Raw genomic sequence first — 23,012 nt, 5'->3', positions numbered from 1 at the left:
GACGTCTCAAAAATGAGATCAACAGGAAGTGCAAAATGGCTAAGCAGGGATGGCTAGAGGACAAATGTAAGGATGTAGAGACTTATCTCATTAGGGGTAAGATAGATACTGCCTACAGGAAAATTAGAGAGACCTTTGGAGAAAAGAGAACCACTTGTAAGAATATCAAGAGCTCAGATGGAAACCCAGTTCTAAGCAAAGAAGGGAAAGCAGAAAGGTGGAAGGAGTATATAGAGGGTCTATACAAGGTCGATGTACTTGAGGACAATATTATGGAAATGGAAGAGGATGTAGATGAAGATGAAATGGGAGATACGATACTGCGTGAAGAGTTTGACAGAGCACTGAAAGAACTGAGTCGAAACAAGGCCCCCGGAGTAGACAACATTCCATTAGAACTACTGACGGCCTTGCAAGAGCCAGTCCTGACAAAACTCTACCATCTGCTGAGCAAGATGTATGAGACAGGCGAAATACCCTCGGACTTCAAGAAGAATATAATAATTCGAATCCCAAAGAAAGCAGGTGTGGACAGATGTGAAAATTACCGAACTATCAGTTTAATAAGTCACAGCTGCAAAATACTAACGCGAATTATTTACAGACGAATGGAAAAACTGGTAGAATCCGACCTCGGGGAAGATCAGTTTGGATTCCGTAGAAATGTTGAAACACGTGATTCAATACTGACATTACGACTTATCTTATAATACAGATTAAGGAAAGGCAAACCTACGTTTCTAGCATTTGTAGACTTATAGAAAGCTTTTGACAATGTTGACTGGAATACTCTCTTTCAAATTCTAAGGGTGGCAGGGGTAAAACACGGGGAGCGAAAGGCTGTTTACAATTTGTACAGAAACCAGATGGCAGTTATAAGAGTCGAGGGACGTGAAAGGGAAGCAGTGGTTGGGAAGGGAGTAAGACAGGGTTGTAGCCTCTCCCCGATGTTATTCAATCTGTATATTGAGCAAGCAGTGAAGGAAACGAAAGAAAAATTCGGAGTAGGTATTAAAATCCATGGAGAAGAAATAAAAACTTTAAGGTTTGCTGATGACATTGTAATTCTGTCAGAGACAGCAAAGGACTTGGAAGAACAGTTGAACGGGATGGACAGTGTCTTGAAAGGAGGATATAAGATGAACATCAACAAAAGCAAAACGAGGATAATTGAATGTAGTCAAATCAAGTCGGGTGATGCTGATGGAATTAGATTAGCAAATGAGGCACTTAAATTAGTAAAGGAGTTTTGCTATTTGGGGAAGAAAATAACTGATGTTGGTCCAAGTAGAGAGGATATAAAATGTAGACTGGCAATGGCAAGGAAAGCGTTTCTGAAGAAGAGAAATTTGTTAACATCGAGTATAGATTTAAGTGTCAGGAAGTCGTTTCTGAAAGTATTTGTATGGAGTGTAGCCGTGTATGGAAGTGAAACATGGACTATAAATAGTTTGGACAAGAAGAGAATAGAAGCTTTCGAAATGTGGTGCTACAGAAGAATGCTGAAGATTAGATGGGTAGATCACACAACTAATGAGGAGGTATTGAATAGGATTGGGGAGGAGTTTGTGGCATAACTTGACTAGAAGAAGGGATCGGTTGGTAGGACATGTTCTGAGGCATCAATGGATCACCAATTTAGTATTGGAGGGTATTGGAGGGCAGCGTGAAGGGTAAAAATCGTAGAGGGAGACCAAGAGATAAATACACTAAGCAGATTCAGAAGGATGTAGGCTGCAGTAGGTACTGGGTGATGAAGAAGCTTGCACAGGTTAGGGTAGCTTGGAGAGCTGAATCAAACCAGTCTCAGGACTGAAGACCACAACAACAACAACATTTAACAATACGATTAAGCGGTGAGTTCGAATCCCCATTTAACTTTACGCCACTTCATTTGAAATTTGTTACTAGGGAATAAAAGCAAATATGTGAGTAACATCTTTCGTGGGCATTTAATAGCGACAACAGTAACTGGACAGGAATCGTGGTCCACATCAAAGATTTTCTTGATGTAGTTTTAAGTTCAGTTTTACTAACTGACACTAGTTAAAAGTGAGATGCATCACGCCTCTTTATGCCAAGTCAGCAATGAAAATTGGTTCTGTATTCGAGCCTTCATCAGGATTGAAAGTTTTGGTTAGTTTGCATTGCCTACAGATACTGGGTATTAGACCATATCCAGAACAAAACAGCTGGTCATGTCTATTAAAGTTCAGCCATATCCACAAGTAGCTGCATACGATTTTTAATGTCTCTTTGTGTTAGATAACAAGGGCGTAGGTGACTTTCTAACTGAACATGCACTAAAGAGCCAAAGAAACTGGTACACCTGCCGAATGTCGCGTAGGGCCCCCGTGAGCAAGTAGAAGTGTAGCAACACGACGTGGCGTGGACTCGACTATTGTCTGAAGTAGTGCTGGAAGAAACTGACACCATGAATCCTGCAGGGCAGCGACTTCAGCGATTTGATGTTTTACCGGATTCCTGACATTCACGGTACACTCTTGAAATGGTCGTACGGGAAAATCCCCACTCATCGCTACCTCGGAGATGCTGCGTCCCATCGCTCGTGCGCCGACTATAACACTTTCAAACTCACTCAAATCTTGATAACCTGCCATTGTAGCAGCAGTAACCGATCTAACAACTGCGCCAGACACTTTTTGTCTCACATAGACGTTGCCAACCGCAGCGCCGTATTCCGCCTGTTTACATATCTCTGTATCTGAATATGTTTCTTTGACGCTTCAGTGTAGATCCACGTGGCATCATGAATAAAGGGAAATTACTAGTGATATGTTGTTGATGGTGATGTATGATAGGGCACTTGATACTGTTATTCGGGGTTTTCTAAATGGTTTGTTCTATAAGCGGTTTATGGAAACAACGGTTAATACACTCCTGGAAATTGAAATAAGAACACCGTGAATTCATTGTCCCAGGAAGGGGAAACTTTATTGACACATTCCTGGGGTCAGATACATCACATGGTCACACTGACAGAACCACAGGCACATAGACACAGGCAACAGAGCATGCACAATGTCGGCACGAGTACAGTGTATATCCACCTTTCGCAGCAATGCAGGCTGCTATTCTCCCATGGAGACGATCGTAGAGATGCTGGATGTAGTCCTGTGGAACGGCTTGCCATGCCATTTCCACCTGGCGCCTCAGTTGGACCAGCGTTCGTGCTGGACGTGCAGACCGCGTGAGACGACGCTTCATCCAGTCCCAAACATGCTCAATGGGGGACAGATCCGGAGATCTTGCTGGCCAGGGTAGTTGACTTACACCTAGAGCACGTTGGGTGGCACGGGATACATGCGGACGTGCATTGTCCTGTTGGAACAGCAAGTTCCCTTGCCGGTCTAGGAATGGTAGAACGATGGGTTCGATGACGGTTTGGATGTACCGTGCACTATTCAGTGTCCCCTCGACGATCACCAGTGGTGTACGGCCAGTGTAGGAGATCGCTCCCCACACCATGATGCCGGGTGTTGGCCCTGTGTGCCTCGGTCGTATGCAGTCCTGATTGTGGCGCTCACCTGCACGGCGCCAAACACGCATACGACCATCATTGGCACCAAGGCAGAAGCGACTCTCATCGCTGAAGACGACACGTCTCCATTCGTCCCTCCATTCACGCCTGTCGCGACACCACTGGAGGCGGGCTGCACGATGTTGGGGCGTGAGCGGAAGACGGCCTAACGGTGTGCGGGACCGTAGCCCAGCTTCATGGAGACGGTTGCGAATGGTCCTCGCCGATACCCCAGGAGCAACAGTGTCCCTAATTTGCTGGGAAGTGGCGGTGCGGTCCCCTACGGCACTGCGTAGGATCCTACGGTCTTGGCGTGCATCCGTGCGTCGCTGCGGTCCGGTCCCAGGTCGACGGGCACGTGCACCTTCCGCCGACCACTGGCGACAACATCGATGTACTGTGGAGACCTCACGCCCCACGTGTTGAGCAATTCGGCGGTACGTCCACCCGGCCTCCCGCATGCCCACTATACGCCCTCGCTCAAAGTCCGTCAACTGCACATACGGTTCACGTCCACGCTGTCGCGGCATGCTACCAGTGTTAAAGACTGCGATGGAGCTCCGTATGCCACGGCAAACTGGCTGACATTGACGGCGGCGGTGCACAAATGCTGCGCAGCTAGCGCCATTCGACGGCCAACACCGCGGTTCCTGGTGTGTCCGCTGTGCCGTGCGTGTGATCATTGCTTGTACAGCCCTCTCGCAGTGTCCGGAGCAAGTATGGTGGGTCTTACACACCGGTGTCAATGTGTTCTTTTTTCCATTTCCAGGAGTGTAGATGGTTGGAAAACGCTTTAGAGAGCAAGAATACTTTTAATTATCATTGAACTTTGAGAGTCCTTATATTCGTGAAAAATGCATTATTCGCAATAAAATTTAGTTGTGAAAGTATTACAGAATAATTTATGTGGTTGATTTATCGGCATTATTTGTCTCGAATACAAATGACAGTGGTAACATTTTAGAAATGTCATTTACTGTAATAAATGTGAGATTGCAAGCGTTAAAGTGTGTCTCATCTCTAATAAGATGTATCCTGATGTTTGCAGTACCAAGCTATTTGCTTATGTCTGCAGGTATTGCCATACAGAGAAGCGTTCTCCGGTAGTAAACTATGGTAACTATTTTTCACTGTTAAATGACTACCGAAAATAGAGTAGAGTACCTGGAAGACAGTGTAAGTAGGCTGTTTCTGTTTTCTTATTGGCAACGTTACGTAGCGCTCTGTATGAAAATCACGGGCTGTGCTGTGTGCAGTCTGTGGTTAAACGTCCCCTTTGAAAATTTATACAGGACTGTGCTTAAACTGACACACAATATTTTTTAGCGCAACGCAATCTGACTTTCAGAAATCCCTACAAAGGAATGGCCCTGACTAACATTAACCTGTACCTTTCACAAATCACTTACCTCACCAAAAATCTTCGTTACTCGAACTACTGCAATTCAGCGAGCGCCACTACTACCAGCTAAATAAAAGATTCAAACTACAGAAGGCACTAACTACTGATAGGCATACTTAGCAAATGAAAGATTTTAATTGAGAACAAACAATGTATTTACTTTAATAATCATAATATATATGCCATCCAGTCTTACAAATTTCAAATCTCCGCCATTTCTCTCCCCACATCCACCACTGCTGGCGGCTCACCTCCAACTGCGCAACGCTACGCGCTGTTCTGTGAAAGGTATAGGTTAATGTTAGTCAGGGACATTCTTTTGTAGGGATTTTTGAAAGTCAGATTGCGTTGCGCTAAAAATATTGTATGTCAGTTTAAGCACAGTCTTGTATAATTGTTCTAAGGGGACGTTTCAACAGATTTGTTATGTACGCTGCATGCAGATTAGGCGGAACACAATTCCGGACGTCCGGATACTTTTGAGACTGAAAGTAGGTGCCATATTCTGTTACAATAATTTTGTATCTTTGTTTTTAAATTTTGGAGAACTATTTCTATTTGATTCCTGATTTGTGAGAGTACCAAGTTCCCATGTTTGAAGTCTTTCATGTACTGCTCCGACATAAGTGTGACTGCAGCATCAGTATTACGTTCTCCTTGGTGGAGAGAGAGTGTTTAGAGATATTCGACGTATTGATTGTTTGAAGTCATGTCAATCATGTGATATTTTGGAGGACAATATTCGAAGCTAAGTCCAGCCTTCAGTTTTACGACTTCAGGGCTAAATATTGCTGTCTTGGCGAATTTGATATTGGATATGTTAAGCTGGTGTGTTAATTTTACTCTAGTTAGGTTATCATTCAATTCTGTAATTCGTTTTTCCCTTTGTCATTGATGATTTCTTGTTCATTCTATTTGGTGGTAGTTCAGTGAGCTGTTTAGCCATGACTGTTACTAACGCAGCTATTAAACACAGTGGCATGGATTTTAAACAGGTGCAAATGTTGTCTAGGAATTACTCTCCGCCGGCCGGGGTGGCCGAGCGGTTCTAGGCGCTACAGTCTGGAGCCGCGCGACCACTACGGTCGCAGGTTCGAATCCTGCCTCGGGCATTGATGTGTGTGATGTCCTTAGGTTAGTTACGTTTAAGTAGTTCTAAGTTCTAGGGGACTGATAACCTTAGAAGATAAGACCCATAGTGCTCAGAGCCATTTGAACCATTTGAATTACTCTCCCCGTGGCAAGTATTCTAATTAGAAAGGAGGAACGGTGAATGGAGGATGGCCATATCGAAGAAGTTGATGACCAACAAGACCTCCCAGATTGGTAGACTGACGGCGTGTCAGACGAAAATACGGATCTGGGATTGGGATGTACGGAGTATCCCTAAAAAGCACCGACAAGCATTAGGGACAGTTTCCTTATACCGAAACAGGGAAAAACCGTCTAGTAAATATGTGTTCTAAACTGCATATCTTAAGAGTGGCCATCACTTTTTTATCTTCGATAATATGAAACAGATCTCTTCTACTGCAAGGACTTTCCTTTCCATAGTTTTGGAGGAGGTAGTATGAATCAAGCCAAGAAAAAAAAGGTCAGAGTAAACATGAACTCTACCTGCATAATTTAAAAGCTATGAGCACTTGTTTAGGGTGAAACGCATCTCCCTTACGGCATGCATTTTAAAGCCCATGTTTACCAGTCTTCTTTTTATTGTAAAATATGGAGTTTCAGTCTTCGATCGCTATTCTTTATTTTCAATTACCAGTTTCGGGCTAGCTGCCCATCTTCAGATCATATGTTGTAGTTACAGAGTAACTTGTCCGTACAGAACACACTGTTCACTGTCATAAGTAAAGTAAATTTCAATCTGTTAAAACATTATATCGCAGTATTTCAATTCAGATTGAAATTTACTTTACTTATGACAGTGAACAGTGTGTTCTGTACGGACAAGTTACTCTGTAACTACAACATATGATCTGAAGATGGGCAGCTAGCCCGAAACTGGTAATTGAAAATAAAGAATAGCGATCGAAGACTGAAACTCCATATTTTACTTATTGAACGATCGCGGAATTCCCAGTGAGACAACTATGTCTAGTTTTGATATTCTTTTTATTGTTTTGGCGTAAGGAATCTGTCCCTAAAGCTTGGTTTTTTTTTTTTTTTTTTTTTTTTTTTACAGTGATGGTGTGGGGTGGGGTGGGGGGAGACACTCCGTATAGTGGAATCCGTCGTTTTCCACATTCATTGTGACATGTGGTGTCGGACTGTTCTGCAGAAATCGAGCACGTCGAGATATCTGAAAGTGGAGTTGTACCTAACAGCGAAAAACCTTGCTAATATATGTGTCCAGTTGCGGTATCTCTGGCAATAAAACGTTATCCATTATTTAAATTTATAGACTTCATCGATTTTACCAAAATCTGTATTTAGTGATTTGGATGCGTACAAAATTTTGGTAATTTATTTTGAAAATATGGAGACTTAGCCGTGCTGGGTAGCCGCGTGGTCACAGGCGCCTTGTCACGGTCCGACCGGCTCCAGCCGTCGGAGGTTCGAGTCCTCCTTCGGGCATGGGTGTGTGCGTTGTCCTTAGCGTAAGTTAGTTTAAGTTAGGTTAAGTAGTGTGTAAGCTTAGGGACCGATGACCTCAGCAGTTTGGTTCCATAAGACCTTACGAGAAATTTCCGCCGGCCGGAGTGGCCGTGCGGTTATAGGCGCTACAGTCTGGAACCGCGTGACCGCTACGGTCGCAGGTTCGAATCCTGCCTCGGGCATGGATTTGTGTGATGTCCTTAGGTTAGTTAGGTTTAAGTAGTTCTAAGTTCTAGGGGACTGATGACCACAGTAGTTAAGTCCCATAGTGCTCAGAGCCCACGAGAAATTTCCAAATTTCCAAAATGGAGACTTGAAGGCCTGCTGTCTTTGCAGTTTTTCCTAAAATGTATTTTTTGTTTAGTCCAGTTTCCTGAAATACTTTTTGTCGGCCTTGTGTGATTCTTTCCAAAACACATTTTTGATGCACCATCTACTTTTCTAGTCCACCTCTGATTGCGAATGCTCGTAATATTTTCTCAAATGCCTTGTCTACAATTTATGAAAATCTACTTGACTAAATATGTCGGTATATTATATATTTGACGTGCATGAAGTGTGGAAGAAAGGTTAATCTGTCGATATGATCGTATGTATCTTGGTAGTCTTTTCTCGTCCTTTATACTACATCCTCTGAGGACCTGCAATTATAGCCCTTTGCTCAGACAACCATTTAAGGCAACCATGCTGTATTTTACTAGCTGGAATGATAATAAATGTCTTCTGCTGACTTCAACAAAGAGAAACTTTTAATAATTTTTGAAAAGTGGCTCTTCAAAGCTAAGGACTGCCGACTAAAATGTTTCCTCTTTACACTTTACTGAAGGGGTAGATATAAGTGTACATCTGTATAGTTTACCTGACAGCGCCGTTTTAAAAATGTCATTATCATGAGGCACTCATTTGCAAATTTCATGGCTTGCACTCAAAGGAAGTAGCGTCGTTTTTTGACAAATATTCCCTTTACCGTCCAATGAATTATTTTGGGTACGAACGACATTTGGTATATCCGTGTCCCTTTGGTGTAGTCTGTTATTTACTTTTTCCTTAGAATAGTTCCTATTGAAGATTTTATACGTACACTGTACGGTGAACATCTCGCGTTTAGGTGAGACTCGCATGCTATTTTAAATACCAAAATTTCTTTCACTGTAAAAGTAAACGACGTGGTTAATTGGAAGAGCCTTTGTGTATTCCGTGGTCATTCTAGATTCTCTTTATTATGAAGGAAGAAAAATCACTAAAAGAAAGAGCGGCGTGGTAAGCAGGAACATTTTTGTTTTTACAATATTCATGCCCCCGTTTTCGTGCAAGGAAGTGGGCAGGTAACGCTAGATGAGCTGTTAGCAGCACTGTCAAACCCAGACGCCACTGGGCCGTCGTTGGAGCAGGAACGACTTACTCAGGAGGAAGTTGTCCTCATCATACGCTTCTCTTCAGTATGTTAACAAAGGTAGCTTCTCAATGTTTCATTTTTTTAATTATTTCATTGTAGAAAGCGATTTATAAAATGAATAGCTGCTTAAGGAACAGTATCATTTTTAGAACTACTCATCGTAAATTTGATACAAAAGACTAATTTCGCACGCAGCCGGAAAATTTTGGTAGGATCGTCTTACTGGTGGTAATATGAAAATGGCCAAAAGATTTAAGGGCACGGCAATTTTTATTTGTTGATTTATTTATGCCGGCGCCGTCTGGGCCATTAGGTCATACCTTAACAGCTAACCAGGCATTCTTCATATCTTACATTCCATGCCTTCAGACGCATAAAAGTGGTCTTACATTTGATCGGTAATCAAACACTTAGAAATAGTTTTGACACAAATAATGGAAATAGGGATACCTACAGCACAATTCGTTCTTGAAAAGTACAATGATAGAAACACATTACAGGTAGGTAGATTTAAAACTGTGGACTTTGTTAGAAATGGATGTGAAAATGAATGGAAGAGGGAGGGGAAAGAGGTAGGTGATAGGAAGAAAGTAAAGTATAAACGGGAAAAGAAAGTGACGTGACCGACTGATAAACGTAAAGAAGTGCAAAAGGGAGAAAATGAGAGTGTTTACTTTACGGTTTGACAGGTACATATGTCAATTTTTTGATATAATGTTGTCAGGTTTACAAAATGAAATGCTTCAGCTGCTTCTTAAATGAAGGAGCCCATTGAATTGCGCGTAGAGTGCAGGATAGCGTGCATGAGACAGCAGCAGTGTAGAGCAGTTACTTTAATTATGCAATATTTGTATTGCGGTGTACGTTTATCGTTGAAGTTGAGTTTGCATAAATATTGTTAGCTGATCGTGATTCTAGGACTTTGGATACTGGGGTAATATGCTAATCGCCCGATAATAAGAAGATGGTTGTGGGTTTTATTTGTAAGGGACAGGTCGGACTATCCTTCGCTTCTCTTCAGTTGAGTATGTCGTACCGTGTTCACTATGGAAAAATTAAATATATCAGTCGAAAATGGCAGTAGGCTAACGGAGACATTATTGTTCATGGCAATGCCGATACCAACGTTCCCTATCAATTCAGAGGAGATCATCGTCGTTGCTTTAATTGTTTCATTTATTGTGACATGCTTTAGGTGATGATTACTTTTAGATATTTGTTCTAAAGCCACTTGTTAGCAACAATTCATTGCAACATGTGGGGTAACTGAACTTGAAAGAAATTCATTCACTTCCTCGGATGAGAGCTGAATAACTGTCACTATTTTTTTGTTTCCGACGCCCACGTTACGGAGATTGTTCGATAGAACCGCAGTGTTACACAGGACGAGTGTGCTTGGCATTAGCCTAGCTAATGTACTGCTGTACTCTGTTTAGAAACTTTCTGCATTCTTCGTAAAGTCTAGAATTCAGATCAAGCTACCAATGTCTGTGTGCACTATCCATGCTACTCATCATTATAGATACGTTAGCTGTCGGCCAAGCAGTAGGTGTCTTTCTTAACGGCACTGTTAACAAAGGTTCATGTTTAACGTAGAAACCTGTGAGCTCATAATTAAGTTCATCTTTTATGCTATCTATTGTGGCCTCACATAGTATTGGATGCCATTGTTTTTCTGAAACATTCGCGATTAGAGCGTCGCGATCTGTGTGTTTAGCGTTCCTGCAAGTTGCATGATGCGTTTCAACTTTTTGATTGTCATGAGCTGAGAGCGCAGGTCAGTTTATAATAGATCTCTTTTACTTTATCGTTGGGGCTTGAGCAATAAAAATGTGATTGTGCGCCGTATGGTGAAGTTTTTTAATAAAAGAACGGTTATGGCGTTACTAACAAACAATCTCAAGTTCATTCTGGAGTTTGTAATGCTGTCGCAGGGATTTACTATTTATTTACTCTCTTTAATTAGGAAAAATAAACGTCAACAGAGGACTCCGAACGTCGTGCTTCACTAAAAAAATTAAGTACAAGCATTAATAATATTTTACTTATACATGCATAAAATGTGAAATTGGAATTGGAAAGAAGGAATGTTGATGTAAGTATCGCTAACGATGTAAAATCCTGTAGTACTGGCTTGCGTAGCGACAGTGTCGCATAACAGTAATAATAAGAAATAAGCACTGCTCACCTCATACTAACCTACATACAAATTACTAAACATAGATTAAACAACAACAATATTCGTAAAAATGGTATCGTGCGGCTAGTTAAACATACCTTATTACTGTAGTGTCTCGTGTATTATATGTATATATTAAGATTTTCGTGAACTAACTTTAGTGCCAAGTTAATAATTCTGTGAACTTAGCATCCTCAAATAATTTCTGCCACTGTTTTTTGATGATAGGTTGCAGAATAAATTACTAAAGTAATTTCGTTAAATATATTGCAACGAATTTACATCTAAATAAGTATGGAAATAGTCATTGATAACGTGCAACAGTTAAAACTACATTTATGACTCTAGGCTGAATGTTACTTGCATGATTTACGTGCATAAGTACGGTAACTTTGAATCTCTGGCTCATAGTAATGGACGATAATAACGAAAAAAGTTTCCAGGTTCCCCGAGAACATAATCTTAAGAACATACGGTAAAAATTTCGACGATTTTCCATGAAACTAAATTATAGGTTCAAATGTTTCAAATGGCTCTGAGCACTATTGGACTTAACATCGGAGGTCATCACTCCCCTAGAACTTAGAACTACTTAAACCTAACTAACCTAAGGACACCACACACATCCACGTCCGAGGCAGGATTCGAACCTGCGACCGTAGCGGTCGCGCGGTTCCAAACTGAAGCGCCTAGAACCGCTCGACCACCACGGCCGGCTAATTTATAGGAGTGGCCATCCCTACAATAGGTACTTTTGGTACCCAAAGATCATGGTTTTTAGAGGTTTTCTCGGGAACTGCCCAAGAACAAATTGTGTCTAAGAGTCACCCTAAACCACATCTAATGCAAAAGAACCAAGCGATCCGCAGATTTATCTTAGCCTGGAGTAAGTGTCTAATGTTTAAACTTTGTCCTGTACTGCAGGACAATTTTTTGTTACGATAGGTATACAAATGTCTGCTAGACCAATGGCTGTCCAGAACACTGGACCTCTTATTTCTGTGAAGAATATATCACGAGATATGGCACTATCAAAAATAACATTCTGGCACCCGTATTTTTGGAACATACTGGTACCGTGCACTGTCGTACATGCACCAAGTTGAAACTCGCAACGGCCAGTGTGTTGTCATCCATGAAGAGCTCCTGTGAAGGTCATTTTGACCAGTCTTGAAGTTAGCCTTGTTACTGCGAGCCCACAGCATGCCAGATGAGGTTCTGCATACTTTCACTCAAAAATTCTTCAGGCCTTTTACGTGTTAGCGAGCATATATCATGTGATGCCATTTATGATACCAATCAACAGTTCGGTACCGTGCTGAATTTGGGTTGTGCCTTTTTGTTTGCTTCCATGACTTTTCGAGACATCTGTAATTACAGTGCACACCTCTGATGTTTGGTGAAGAGTACTTCTGGTATCACTACCAGTTTCCTTGTTCTCTGCGAGGGAAGAGCGACTGTTGATAGACCTCCATTTGAATTGCAAATTCTCGAATTTCCTCGTCATCGCCATTTCGAGAGGCATATGTGGGATGAACGTACGCTCTTTTGTTGTTTCAAGAGTAATCTGTTGTGAAGCCGTCGTACAGCTGTCACACGGGTCGGTACTGAGAATGTTACACCACCAGCTATTAAATGCGTGATATTTTTACCACTGTATATTCAGGGACGACGTTATCCAAGGAATGCAATGCGACAGCGTGATACATGAGAAGAATGTCCAAAGAACATTTCTATGCCCAATATAGCGATCTACACATTGGAAAGCAGCCACCAATGAATAAGAACTAGTGGCGTTAGGTTTAATGATTTCCGTTAGTCATGCATGCACACGTTGCAACATAGGTGCATTGGTTTTGGAATTTGTTAGGACTTGACACATAATTGACTTTTACTTTAATTTGGCATACAACGTTCATAGATTTTATAATGGACTTGGTTGAAAGCGGCTGCTTTTGTCTGCACCTTTACATTGAGAATATAACATGTAAAGATTCGATGTCCTAGGAAGAGTTTTGTGTTTCACAGTGCATGTTTACTGCTCGGTTTTTACGTTTGATGGTACCTTATGGCACAGAAGATTTAAAGTATGTTATGCAGCAAAACGATGTAAATATCTTTATATGTTCGTCAATAAGTGTAGTACTGCGTTGTATTGATTGGTTTCCTTGTTTTATTGCACTTGATGATACGATAATGTAGCCTCGAAACAAGTTGTGCTAAAACTATCACGCATTTGACAACTGATGGCGTATTGTAAGCACTATCTTGTCAACAGTAACCTTACAAGTGATGCAACACCTCTTCTGTAACGACTGCCAGTGCGTTCTCTCTCTCTCTCTCTCTCTCTCTCTCTCTGTATCTCTCTCTCTCTGTCACTTTCTCTCTCTCTGTCTCTCTCAATCTCTCTCGTTTTTGGCCTTTGTTAGCTAACGGCCATTTAGCGAACTAAATCCTAAATAATTGACATGCAATATAGAAGATAAATTGATGACATGATACGAGAGCATACAGATACAAGTTTAACAGAGGTCTTAAGAAACCTGCTGTTGACCGATACGTTCTGGTAATTTAAAGAAAAAGATGGAAAAACAATACAACAGTACTAACGATTAACAATGGTGCTGTGGCCTACAAAACAAATAAAAATGAAAGTACACACTTTACAAATGTTTTTGCCTGGGTATGCATTTCTTCGATTCTTTTATTACTCCACCTCCTTCTTCACCTATCTGTCCATCTCCTCCTCCGCCCTCTCTCTGTCAACCAGCTCCCCCCCCCCCTTTTGTCCATCTGATCCTTCCCCCTCCGTCCACCACCTCCTCCCCCATTTACTTCCATCTCCTCCTTCCCCTTTCTTTGTCAATCTCCTACCAACTCTTTCTGTCGATTTACTTATACATCTCTTTCTGTCTGTCTTCTCCTCACCCTTTCCCTGTACATCATCTCCCCTTTCAGTATCCATCTCCTCCTCTTCCCTCTCTCTATCTTCTCCTCTTTCTCTGTCCATTTCCACTCCCATCTCTCTGCCCATCTTCTCCTCTTCCCTTGTTCAGCCTATATTCTCCGCCCCTATCCCTGGCCGTACCATTCTCCTCCTATTTGTGCCCAACTCCTCCTTCCCCTCTCTATCTGTCCATCTGCTCGTCCTCCCTTTTCTCTCCACATTAATTCACTCACACCTATTGGAGGCCGGTAGTTCTTACCCCTGCAATATGTGTATATATAACGAATATGTGTATGAAATTTGACTCAATTTTTCCAGGAGTTTAGGATAAGCTTTTTAGCTGTGGCTCTGCGCATACGCAAGTGTCATGTGTGTTTCAGAAATATTTCATCTATTTTACATATATTTCTGCACAAATTTCAGATTTATGTCTTGTGAATTACACCCTTCAGTTTCATTTTCGCGCAGCTTAATATTTATGACGTCGTATCTCCTGAACTACGTGCTGCATAATGATATAATTTTGCAGGAGCATCCAGTGCTATATGCGCCTACAGTCTGCAGAATCTGTTGTGAAGAGAGACTGCAGTAAAAAAGTAATAAATTAAAATGTCATGTGTAAAGTCCAGTTTTCATGCACCTCAGTCATCATGAGGTCATATTTCCTGAACTTTGTGTGGTACAGTGGTATATTTTTGTAGGTACAGTCAGCGGCAGACGTGGATAATGTCTGTGAGAAGTGTTGCGAATAGAATTAGTAGCTAGGACGTAATAAATTTAATAGTCTGGCATGATGCGGTAATTTCTCACGTATTAATGTTTATGATATCATATCTCCTCATTTCAGTATCGTACAATGACGCAATTTTCCTGGTACAGTCAGTGGTATATGAAAATACATCCTGGAAAGTGTGCCACGAATATAGTCAGTAGTATGGAGCTAATAAAGCTTAATGCTGTTTCGCGGAAACTAGTAATCATTGCGTATTTTTATCCGATCTGGGCGAATAAACATCTGTAATAAGAGCAACCGTATACATAAGTATGTACATCCTCTTTTATAATACACTACTTGCCATTAAAATTGCTACACCAAGAAGAAATGATGATGATAATCGGGTATTCATTGGACAAATATATTATACTAGAACTGCCATGTGGCTACATTTTCATGCAATTTGGGTGCATAGATCCTGAGAAATCAGTACCCAGAACAACCACCTCTTGGCGTAATTACGGCCTTGATACGCCAGGGCATTGAGTTAAACAGAGCTTGGATGGCTTGTTCAGGTACAGCTGTCCATGCAGCTTCAACACGATACCACAGTTCATCAAGAGTAGTGACTGGCGTATTGTGACGAGCCAGTTGCTCGGCCACCATTTTCCAGACGTTTTCAATTGGTGAGAGATATGGAGAATGTGCTGGCCAGGGCAGCAGTCGACATTTTCTGTATTCAGAAAGGCCCTCACAGGACCTGCAACATGCAGTCGTGCATTATCTTGCTGAAATGTAAGGTTTCGCAGGGATCGAATGAAGGGTAGAGCCACGGGTCGTAACACATCTGAAATGTAACGTCCACTGTTCAAAGTGCCGTCAGTGCGAACAAGAGGTGACCGAGACGTGTAACCGATGGCACCTCATACCACCACGCCGGGTGATACGCCAGTAAGGCGATGACGAATACACGCTTTCAATGTGCGTTCACCGCGATGTCGCCAAACACGGATGCGACCATCATGATGCTGTAAACAGAACCTGGATTCATTCGATAAAATGACGTTTTGCCATTCATGCACCCAGGCTCGTCGTTGAGTACACCATCGCAGGCGCTCCTGTCTGTGATGCAGCGTCAAGCCATGGTCTCCGAGGTGATAGTCCACGCTGCTGCAAACGTCGTCGAACTGTTCCTGCAGATGGTTGTTGTCTTACAAGCGACCCCATCTGTTGACTCAGGCATCGATACGTGGCTGCACGATCCATTACAGCCATGCGGATAACATGACTGTCATCTCGACTGCTAGTAACACGAGGCCGTCGGGATCCAGCACGGAGTTCCGTATTACCCTCCTGAACCCACCGATTCCACATTCTGCTAATAGGCATTGGATTTCGATCAACGGGAGCAGCAATGTTGCGATACGATAAACCGCAATCGCGATAGGCTACAATCCGACCTTTATCAAAGCCGGAAAAGTGATGGTACGCATTTCTCCTCCTTAGACGAGGCATCACAACAACGTTTCACCAGGCATCGACGGTCAACTGCTGTTTGTGTATGAGAAATCGGTTGGAAACTTTCCTCATGTCAGCACGTTGTAGGTGTCGCCACCGGTGCCAACCTTGTGTGAATGCCCTGAAACGCTAATCATTTGCATATCACAGCATCTTCTTCGTGTCGGTTAAATTTCGCGTCTGTAGCACGTCATCTTCGTGGTGTAGCAAATTTAATGGCCAGTAGTGTATTTCTGCACAAATTTCAGATTTATGTCTTGTGAATTTCACCCTGCAGTTTCATGTTCACGCAGCATAATGTTTATGACGTCCTATCTCCTGGACTATGTGTTGCATAATGATATAATTTTGCAGGAGAACCCAGTGGTATATGTGCCTACAGTCTGCAGAATCTGTTGTGAAGATAGACAGCAGTAAAAAAGTAATTAATTAAAACGTCATGTGTGAAGCCCAGTTTTCATGCACCTCAGTCTTTATGATGTCATATCTCAAGAACTTTGTGTGGTACAGTGGTACATTTTTGTACACATTTGGCGGCAGACGTGGGTAATGTCTCTGAGAAGTGTTTCGAATAGAATTAGTAGCTAGGATGTAATAAATTTAAAAGTCTGGCATTATGCGGTAGTTTCTCACGTATTAATGTTTATGATGTCATATCTCCTCATTTCAGTATCGTACAATGACGCCATTTTCCTGGTACATTCAGTGGTATGAGAAAATACAGCCTGCAAAGTCTGCCACGAATACAGTTAGTAGTATGGAAGCAATAAAGCGTAATGCTGTACAAATGACCTGAAGATGGCGATTTCATTTCGCGGAAACTAGTAATCATTGTGTATTTTTATCCGATCTGGGCGAATAAACGTCTGTAATAAGAGCAACCGTATACAGGGCTATTACAAATGATTGAAGCGATTTCATAAATTCACTGTAATTCATTGACATATGGTCACAACACACTACAGATACGTAGAAAAACTCAAAGTTTTGTTCGGCTGAAGCCGCACTTCAGGTTTCTGCCACCAGAGCGCTAGAGAGCGCAGTGAGACAAAATGGCGAAAGGAGCCGAGAAAACGTTACGTCGTTCTTGAAATGCACTCACATCAGTCAGTCATAACAGTGCAACGACACTTCAGGACGAAGTTCAACAAAGATCCACCAACTGCTAACTCCATTCGGCGATGGTATGCGCAGTTTAAAGCTTCTGGATGCCTCTGTAAGGGGAAATCAACGGGTCGGCCTGCAGTGAGCGAAGAAACTGTTGAACGCGTGCGGGGAAGTTTCACGCGTAGCCCGCGGAAGTCGACGAATAAAGCAAGCAGGGAGCTAAACGTACCACAGCCGACGGTTTGGAAAATCTTACGGAAAAGGCTAAAGCAGAAGCCTCACCGTTTACAATTGCTACAAGCCCTGACACCCGATGACAAAGTCAAACGCTTTGAATTTTCGGCGTGGTTGCAACAGCTCATGGAAGAGGATGCGTTCAGTGCGAAACTTGTTTTCAGTGATGAAGCAACATTTTTTCTTAATGGTGAAGTGAACAGACACAATGTGCGAATTTGGGCGGTAGAGAATCCTCACGCATTTGTGCAGCAAATTCACAATTCACCAAAGGTTAACGTGTTTTGCGCAATCTCACGGTTTAAAGTTTAGAGCCCCTTTTTCTTCTGCGAAAAAAACGTAACAGGACACGTGTATCTGGACATGCTGGAAAATTGGCTCATGCCACAACTGGAGATCGACAGCGCCGACTTCATCTTTCAACAGGATGGTGCTCCACCGCACTTCCATCATGATGTTCGGCATTTCTTGTTCTTGGAAAACCGATGGATCGGTCGTGGTGGAGATCATGATCAGCAATTCATGTCATGGCCTCCACTCTCTCCCGACTTAACCCCATGCGATTTCTTTCTGTGGGGTTATGTGAAAGATTCATTATTTAAGCCTTCTCTACCAAGAAACGTGCCAGAACTGCAAGCTCGCATCAACGATGCTTTCGAACTCATTGATGGGGACATGCTGCGCCGAGTGCGGGAGGAACTTGATTATCGGCTTCATGTCTGCCGAATCACTAAAGGGGCACATATCGAACATTTGTGAATGCCTAAAAAAACTTTTTGAGTTTTTGTATGTGTGTACAAAGCATTTTGAAAATATCTCAAATAATAAAGTTATTGTAGGGCTGTGAAATCGCTTCAATCGTTTGTAATAACCTTGTACATACGTATGTACATCCACTTTTATAGTATGTACGGATTCCGTTTGCTTGTCAGGTGAAAAGCGGCCTGCAGTGCGGGCAGAGTCTAGTGCGCGATGAGTCGGCAACTTTCACCTGGAGCGAGACGGCGGGCTCTCTGCTGAAGGTGAACATCCGAATACTGTCCTTGTGCGGCGCGTGGCCGCTGTCCGAGTCCGCGCTGGCGTACGCCTACGTCGGCGGCGTGCTGCTGGCGAGCCTCGCCAATATGGCCGAGGCCGCCCTGGGCGTCGCCTTCGGACAGGCCGGCATGGACGAGGTCACGCTGGTGCTGCCCAACACGCTGACCACGGCCTGCGGCGTCGCCAAGCTGGCCTTCTTCCTGGGCGACCGCCGGCGCTACTTCGCCCTGGTGCGGCGCACGGACCGCCTGGCGGCCCCACAGGAGGGGCTGGCGGCGGGGGCGGCCGAGGCCGTGGGCCGCCGAGTGCGCGCCTTCGCGCTCTTCCTGGTCGCACTCGTCTGCGTCCAGGCCGTCGTCTGGTTCCCCATGCCGCTCATCGCCAGCCCGGGAGAGAGGAAACTGCCGTTCGGGCAGCTACCCTGGAGCAACTACACACAGGTCAGTTTGATACAGGGCGTCTGTGCCACTAAACGGACGAAACTACAACCCAACACCAATTGTAGGCTAAAATTCAGTGATACAGTCTCCTCGATCGCAGCAGATATTTTAGTTGGGAGTCGGTTTCGGTCTATAATTTAGAGTATCAAATGGTTCAAATGGCTCTGAGCACTATGGGACTTAACTTCAGTGGTCATCAATCCCCTAGAACTTAGAACTACTTAAACCTAACTAACCTAAGGACATCACACACATCCATGCCCGAGGCAGGATTCGAACCTGCGACCGTAGCAGTCCCGCGGTTCCGGACTGCACGCCTAGAACCACTATACCACCGCGGCCGGCATTTAGAGTATCTTCAGACCCTAAGCACCATGATGGTAGCTGATGGCAGTGGAGGAGCAAGATCCGTAAGAAGACGGTGTGCTGTTTCTCGTGGGTGGACTGGGGTTTAAATAAAATGTAAACTTAATATTACGATAAATTTTATAAGTGATCGACAAGTACGCCACAGAAGAAGACATGGAACTACAATGGATATGTTATTCCATGGACTCTTGCGCTTCTATGCATGAACTATCTTTCCTTTGTCATTCGCTTATCTTATCTGCTTGGATACGGACCTAAGAGGACGTTCTTGTGTAAAGCTCATCTTGCTGTACCAGCTGATAATGTAAGTTGTACTTAAAACCCGAAAAATATAATGGTTATTTTGTCAAAAGAATTTTTGTATGTGGTCAATCGGTTGTGAGTCTGATACCTACACTGCGTGAAGTAGATATGGGCCTTAACAAAGAATTTTCATTGTTAAGGCGCCATCTTAGAAAAATCTTTAACATTTTTCTTTTTAGCTCAACCACGGGATGTGCCGTCGGTTAGGACAATTAACTTTATTTTAGATCCCACGAGACCGGACGGAGCTACTAATAATTTAACAATTTTATTTGCAGATTTTCTTTATATCACGAGAGAGCATCCCAGGCAGAAAAGGTCTGGTCACAGGATTCCAGTTCCATTATAGGATTTCATTTGTAGATGCTACTCTTGTTATCTTATATTGGGGAATCGAGACGAAACCACGTTAAGTTACCTATTACGGTAGTGTTCATCGAACAGACTTGGCAAATATTCTCTGGTGCAATAAGCACACGACTTCTCACGAACCTGGAATAATATCCATAGTGTTGGGAAATAAGATAAGGACAATTAATTATCGACGATTACGTAACTACCTTGAGAACTGAGCTAGTTACTCAGTTCTTATACACGTCGTGCTAAATTAAACAACGTATACCCTGTTAATAATATTCCTACAATAGTCATTTCTCTTTTATGCTGAGCCACTGCATTAATGTGTGTTTCTTTTTGTATAAGTCACGGCCCATATTTTATTTTATTACATTACACTAATTGTCACAAAATAATAAAAAAAATTATTTTATTACATTACAACGGACAAACGAGGGCTTACGGGTATGGCTGTCTACATTGTCACCGGCCACCATCATGGTGCTTATGGCCTGAAGATGGTTTAAATTGTAGACCGAAACCTACTGCCAACGAAAACAAATATCCAGACTTTGTTGATCCCTTGTGGACCTGGGACAGCGGTTGGTAAAATATTTAACAAAGAAATTCGGGAACAGCGGTGCAAATAGAGAAGTAAAATTTTCGCTACCAGTTTCAGTAATTCAATATGCCATCTTCAGGCCTCATACGCACTTCTCTAAAATTATCGGATTGAGCGTACTGGAGCCACTTGTTTCTGGGTATTGTGAACTCTCAAGTTTTCGAAGAGTTGATTGCAGCTGAATTGCCAAAACTGGCAGCGAAAATAAAAAAGAATAACATTTCAATTTGCCCTGCGGTTTTGTGAATTTCTTTGTTAAAAACAAACGTCTGTTGCTATCGAAGTTGTTTTGCTGAGTTGTAACGTTTTATACTGTTCGCCCTTTATGCTCCATTGATAAAATACCGTTTAAAATTTTAAATTCCAGGTGCATATTGTGTATCAAACAATTTCCAACGGGAAACAAAAATTTTATTTTCATTATTTCATATAGTTATTTACCCAATTTTAAAATTTAAAATGCTCTTCTAATCCACTCATTGAGAGGTATAATCGTACACTGACATCATTCTTCAAAGAACGGACGGCCCAAATTTGGCACGACTGTCACAGCGTTCAGTCTGGCTGCACACTTCCCCCGCACGCTGTCTGAGTGCAAGGAAGGCGAAATGGGAGAAACTGCGAACGCAATGGAGTCGCACTGCATATGAGTTGGTATTGTGTCTTACATTTCTCAACAGCATAAATTACTAAGAAAACAAAATATCATGTAACCTCCCAACAATAAAAAAATAAGTATAGCATTCACATTCAGTGTAACCCCCCAACAGTTTTATTCCGTAACCTCGCAATAATAACGTGTGACTAACCTCCAAATAAAAAATGTGACTCATGTGTAACCTTTCAATAATTAACTATCAATCTAAACAGGTAAATTTAGACGTCAGCAGTGCTGCGTCATGGCCCTGAAAGATCCTACTGAATAAATGGAAAATTCTTACCTCAATGAATTCGCCGGATAACACGTATATATCTGCTCCTATAAGAAATTTTTCTAGCACAGCCCAGTGCAATGCTGGTCACTAGATTTGTCATGTACAAAAAGAAACAACGGATGTTTCCTTACGATAATCGAGATGACCATGGATTGAAGAAATTAGCAAATTCTTTATATTCAGATGAATGATTGTGAAAAAGTTAATTATATAAAACAGATTATTATTAAAAGATTTTCTGAAACGTTTACATGGGACTTGATATAACAACAGTACAAATTTAGTTTAACAAACTACAAATGCGTGTGGCTGCTTTTACCTTATACTACGTCGCTCAGACACCGACATCGCTCCCCACGACCGGTCCGGCCAACTCCATACACACGACTGCTAGCTGCTACTGCTCTTACTGCAGCCAACACTGCTCTCTGGCCTGAGATTCTCTTATAGCTTACATATCGCAGGCAGCGCGTGAGCAATCCATCGAAATTACATCTGCTCGAGTGCGCTAGCAATAAATTCCTTAGTCATGGACCTCTTACAATCAGTAATCTTTAATTGTTTTTAGAGCGCTTGAGATATAATATATCTGTTATTACTGTCGGCATACGGACAGACAATATTTCAGATTTTCGCACTCAGATTGCCTCATAACTGTGACGTATTTAGCTTCATAATCAAAAACATATTATGTTTATCGAAATATAACGAGCGATCAAAAAGTTTCGGTTCCAAGACGGTACAGTCCAGAATCGATATGCCAATCAGGCAAAATCGCACTGATCATTGAGGCAACTATCCCACCGATGCGTCAGGTTGAAGATATACATTAGGTAAAACTACGTGTCGTGCTGCATGAAGAAGTCTGCAACTCCCCGCTGCACATCCTAGTCAGACAGCAATCGTCGTTCGTTCGAGCCCCTTTTTTTTTTAGGGACCGAAGATGTGATAATCGCATGGGCAGAAATTGAGACTATAGGGAACGCTCTCGAGTGTCTCCCATTTGACATAGTTTAGCGTTACGTGAATTCCCATATGGAGCCGTAGCACCCGATGGCGGACCAGTCCACTACGGTGCTTTTCGATATACATGCTGTCCCATAAACACTCTTCATTCTCCGATGGATGTCTAACGGTGTTGGTCATTTAGCAGCCAACAATAGAATTACAGCTCATGTTTGGACACATTTGATAATAATGTAGCCATAGATGACGTTTCCGCATTTACCGCGCGTGCGTGTGAAAGGCACGAGTGCCACACTGATTGCTTGCCCACGTGTCGGTGCTTTCACAAACGCAGCGCAGTTGCGCTGTATTGCATATAAGCTA

General features: G+C 42.5%; 1 protein-coding gene across 1 annotated transcript in view; it reads left to right on the top strand.

The window, feature by feature from the left end:
* The window catches only part of LOC126101245 (odorant receptor Or2-like), a 249,127-nt gene that overhangs the window by 145,904 nt on the left and 80,211 nt on the right, over positions 1–23,012 (top strand). Inside the window, exon 5 of the mRNA XM_049911932.1 lies at positions 18,573–19,118. Within this exon, the coding sequence (XP_049767889.1) occupies positions 18,573–19,118 (546 nt within the window). The remainder of the gene's footprint in view (positions 1–18,572; positions 19,119–23,012) is intronic.

The sequence above is a fragment of the Schistocerca cancellata genome, chromosome 9 (assembly GCF_023864275.1).
Source record: "Schistocerca cancellata isolate TAMUIC-IGC-003103 chromosome 9, iqSchCanc2.1, whole genome shotgun sequence".
NCBI lineage: Eukaryota > Metazoa > Arthropoda > Insecta > Orthoptera > Acrididae > Schistocerca > Schistocerca cancellata.
Note: the sequence above shows the minus strand (reverse complement) of the source record. Positions and strands in the feature narration are given on the sequence as shown.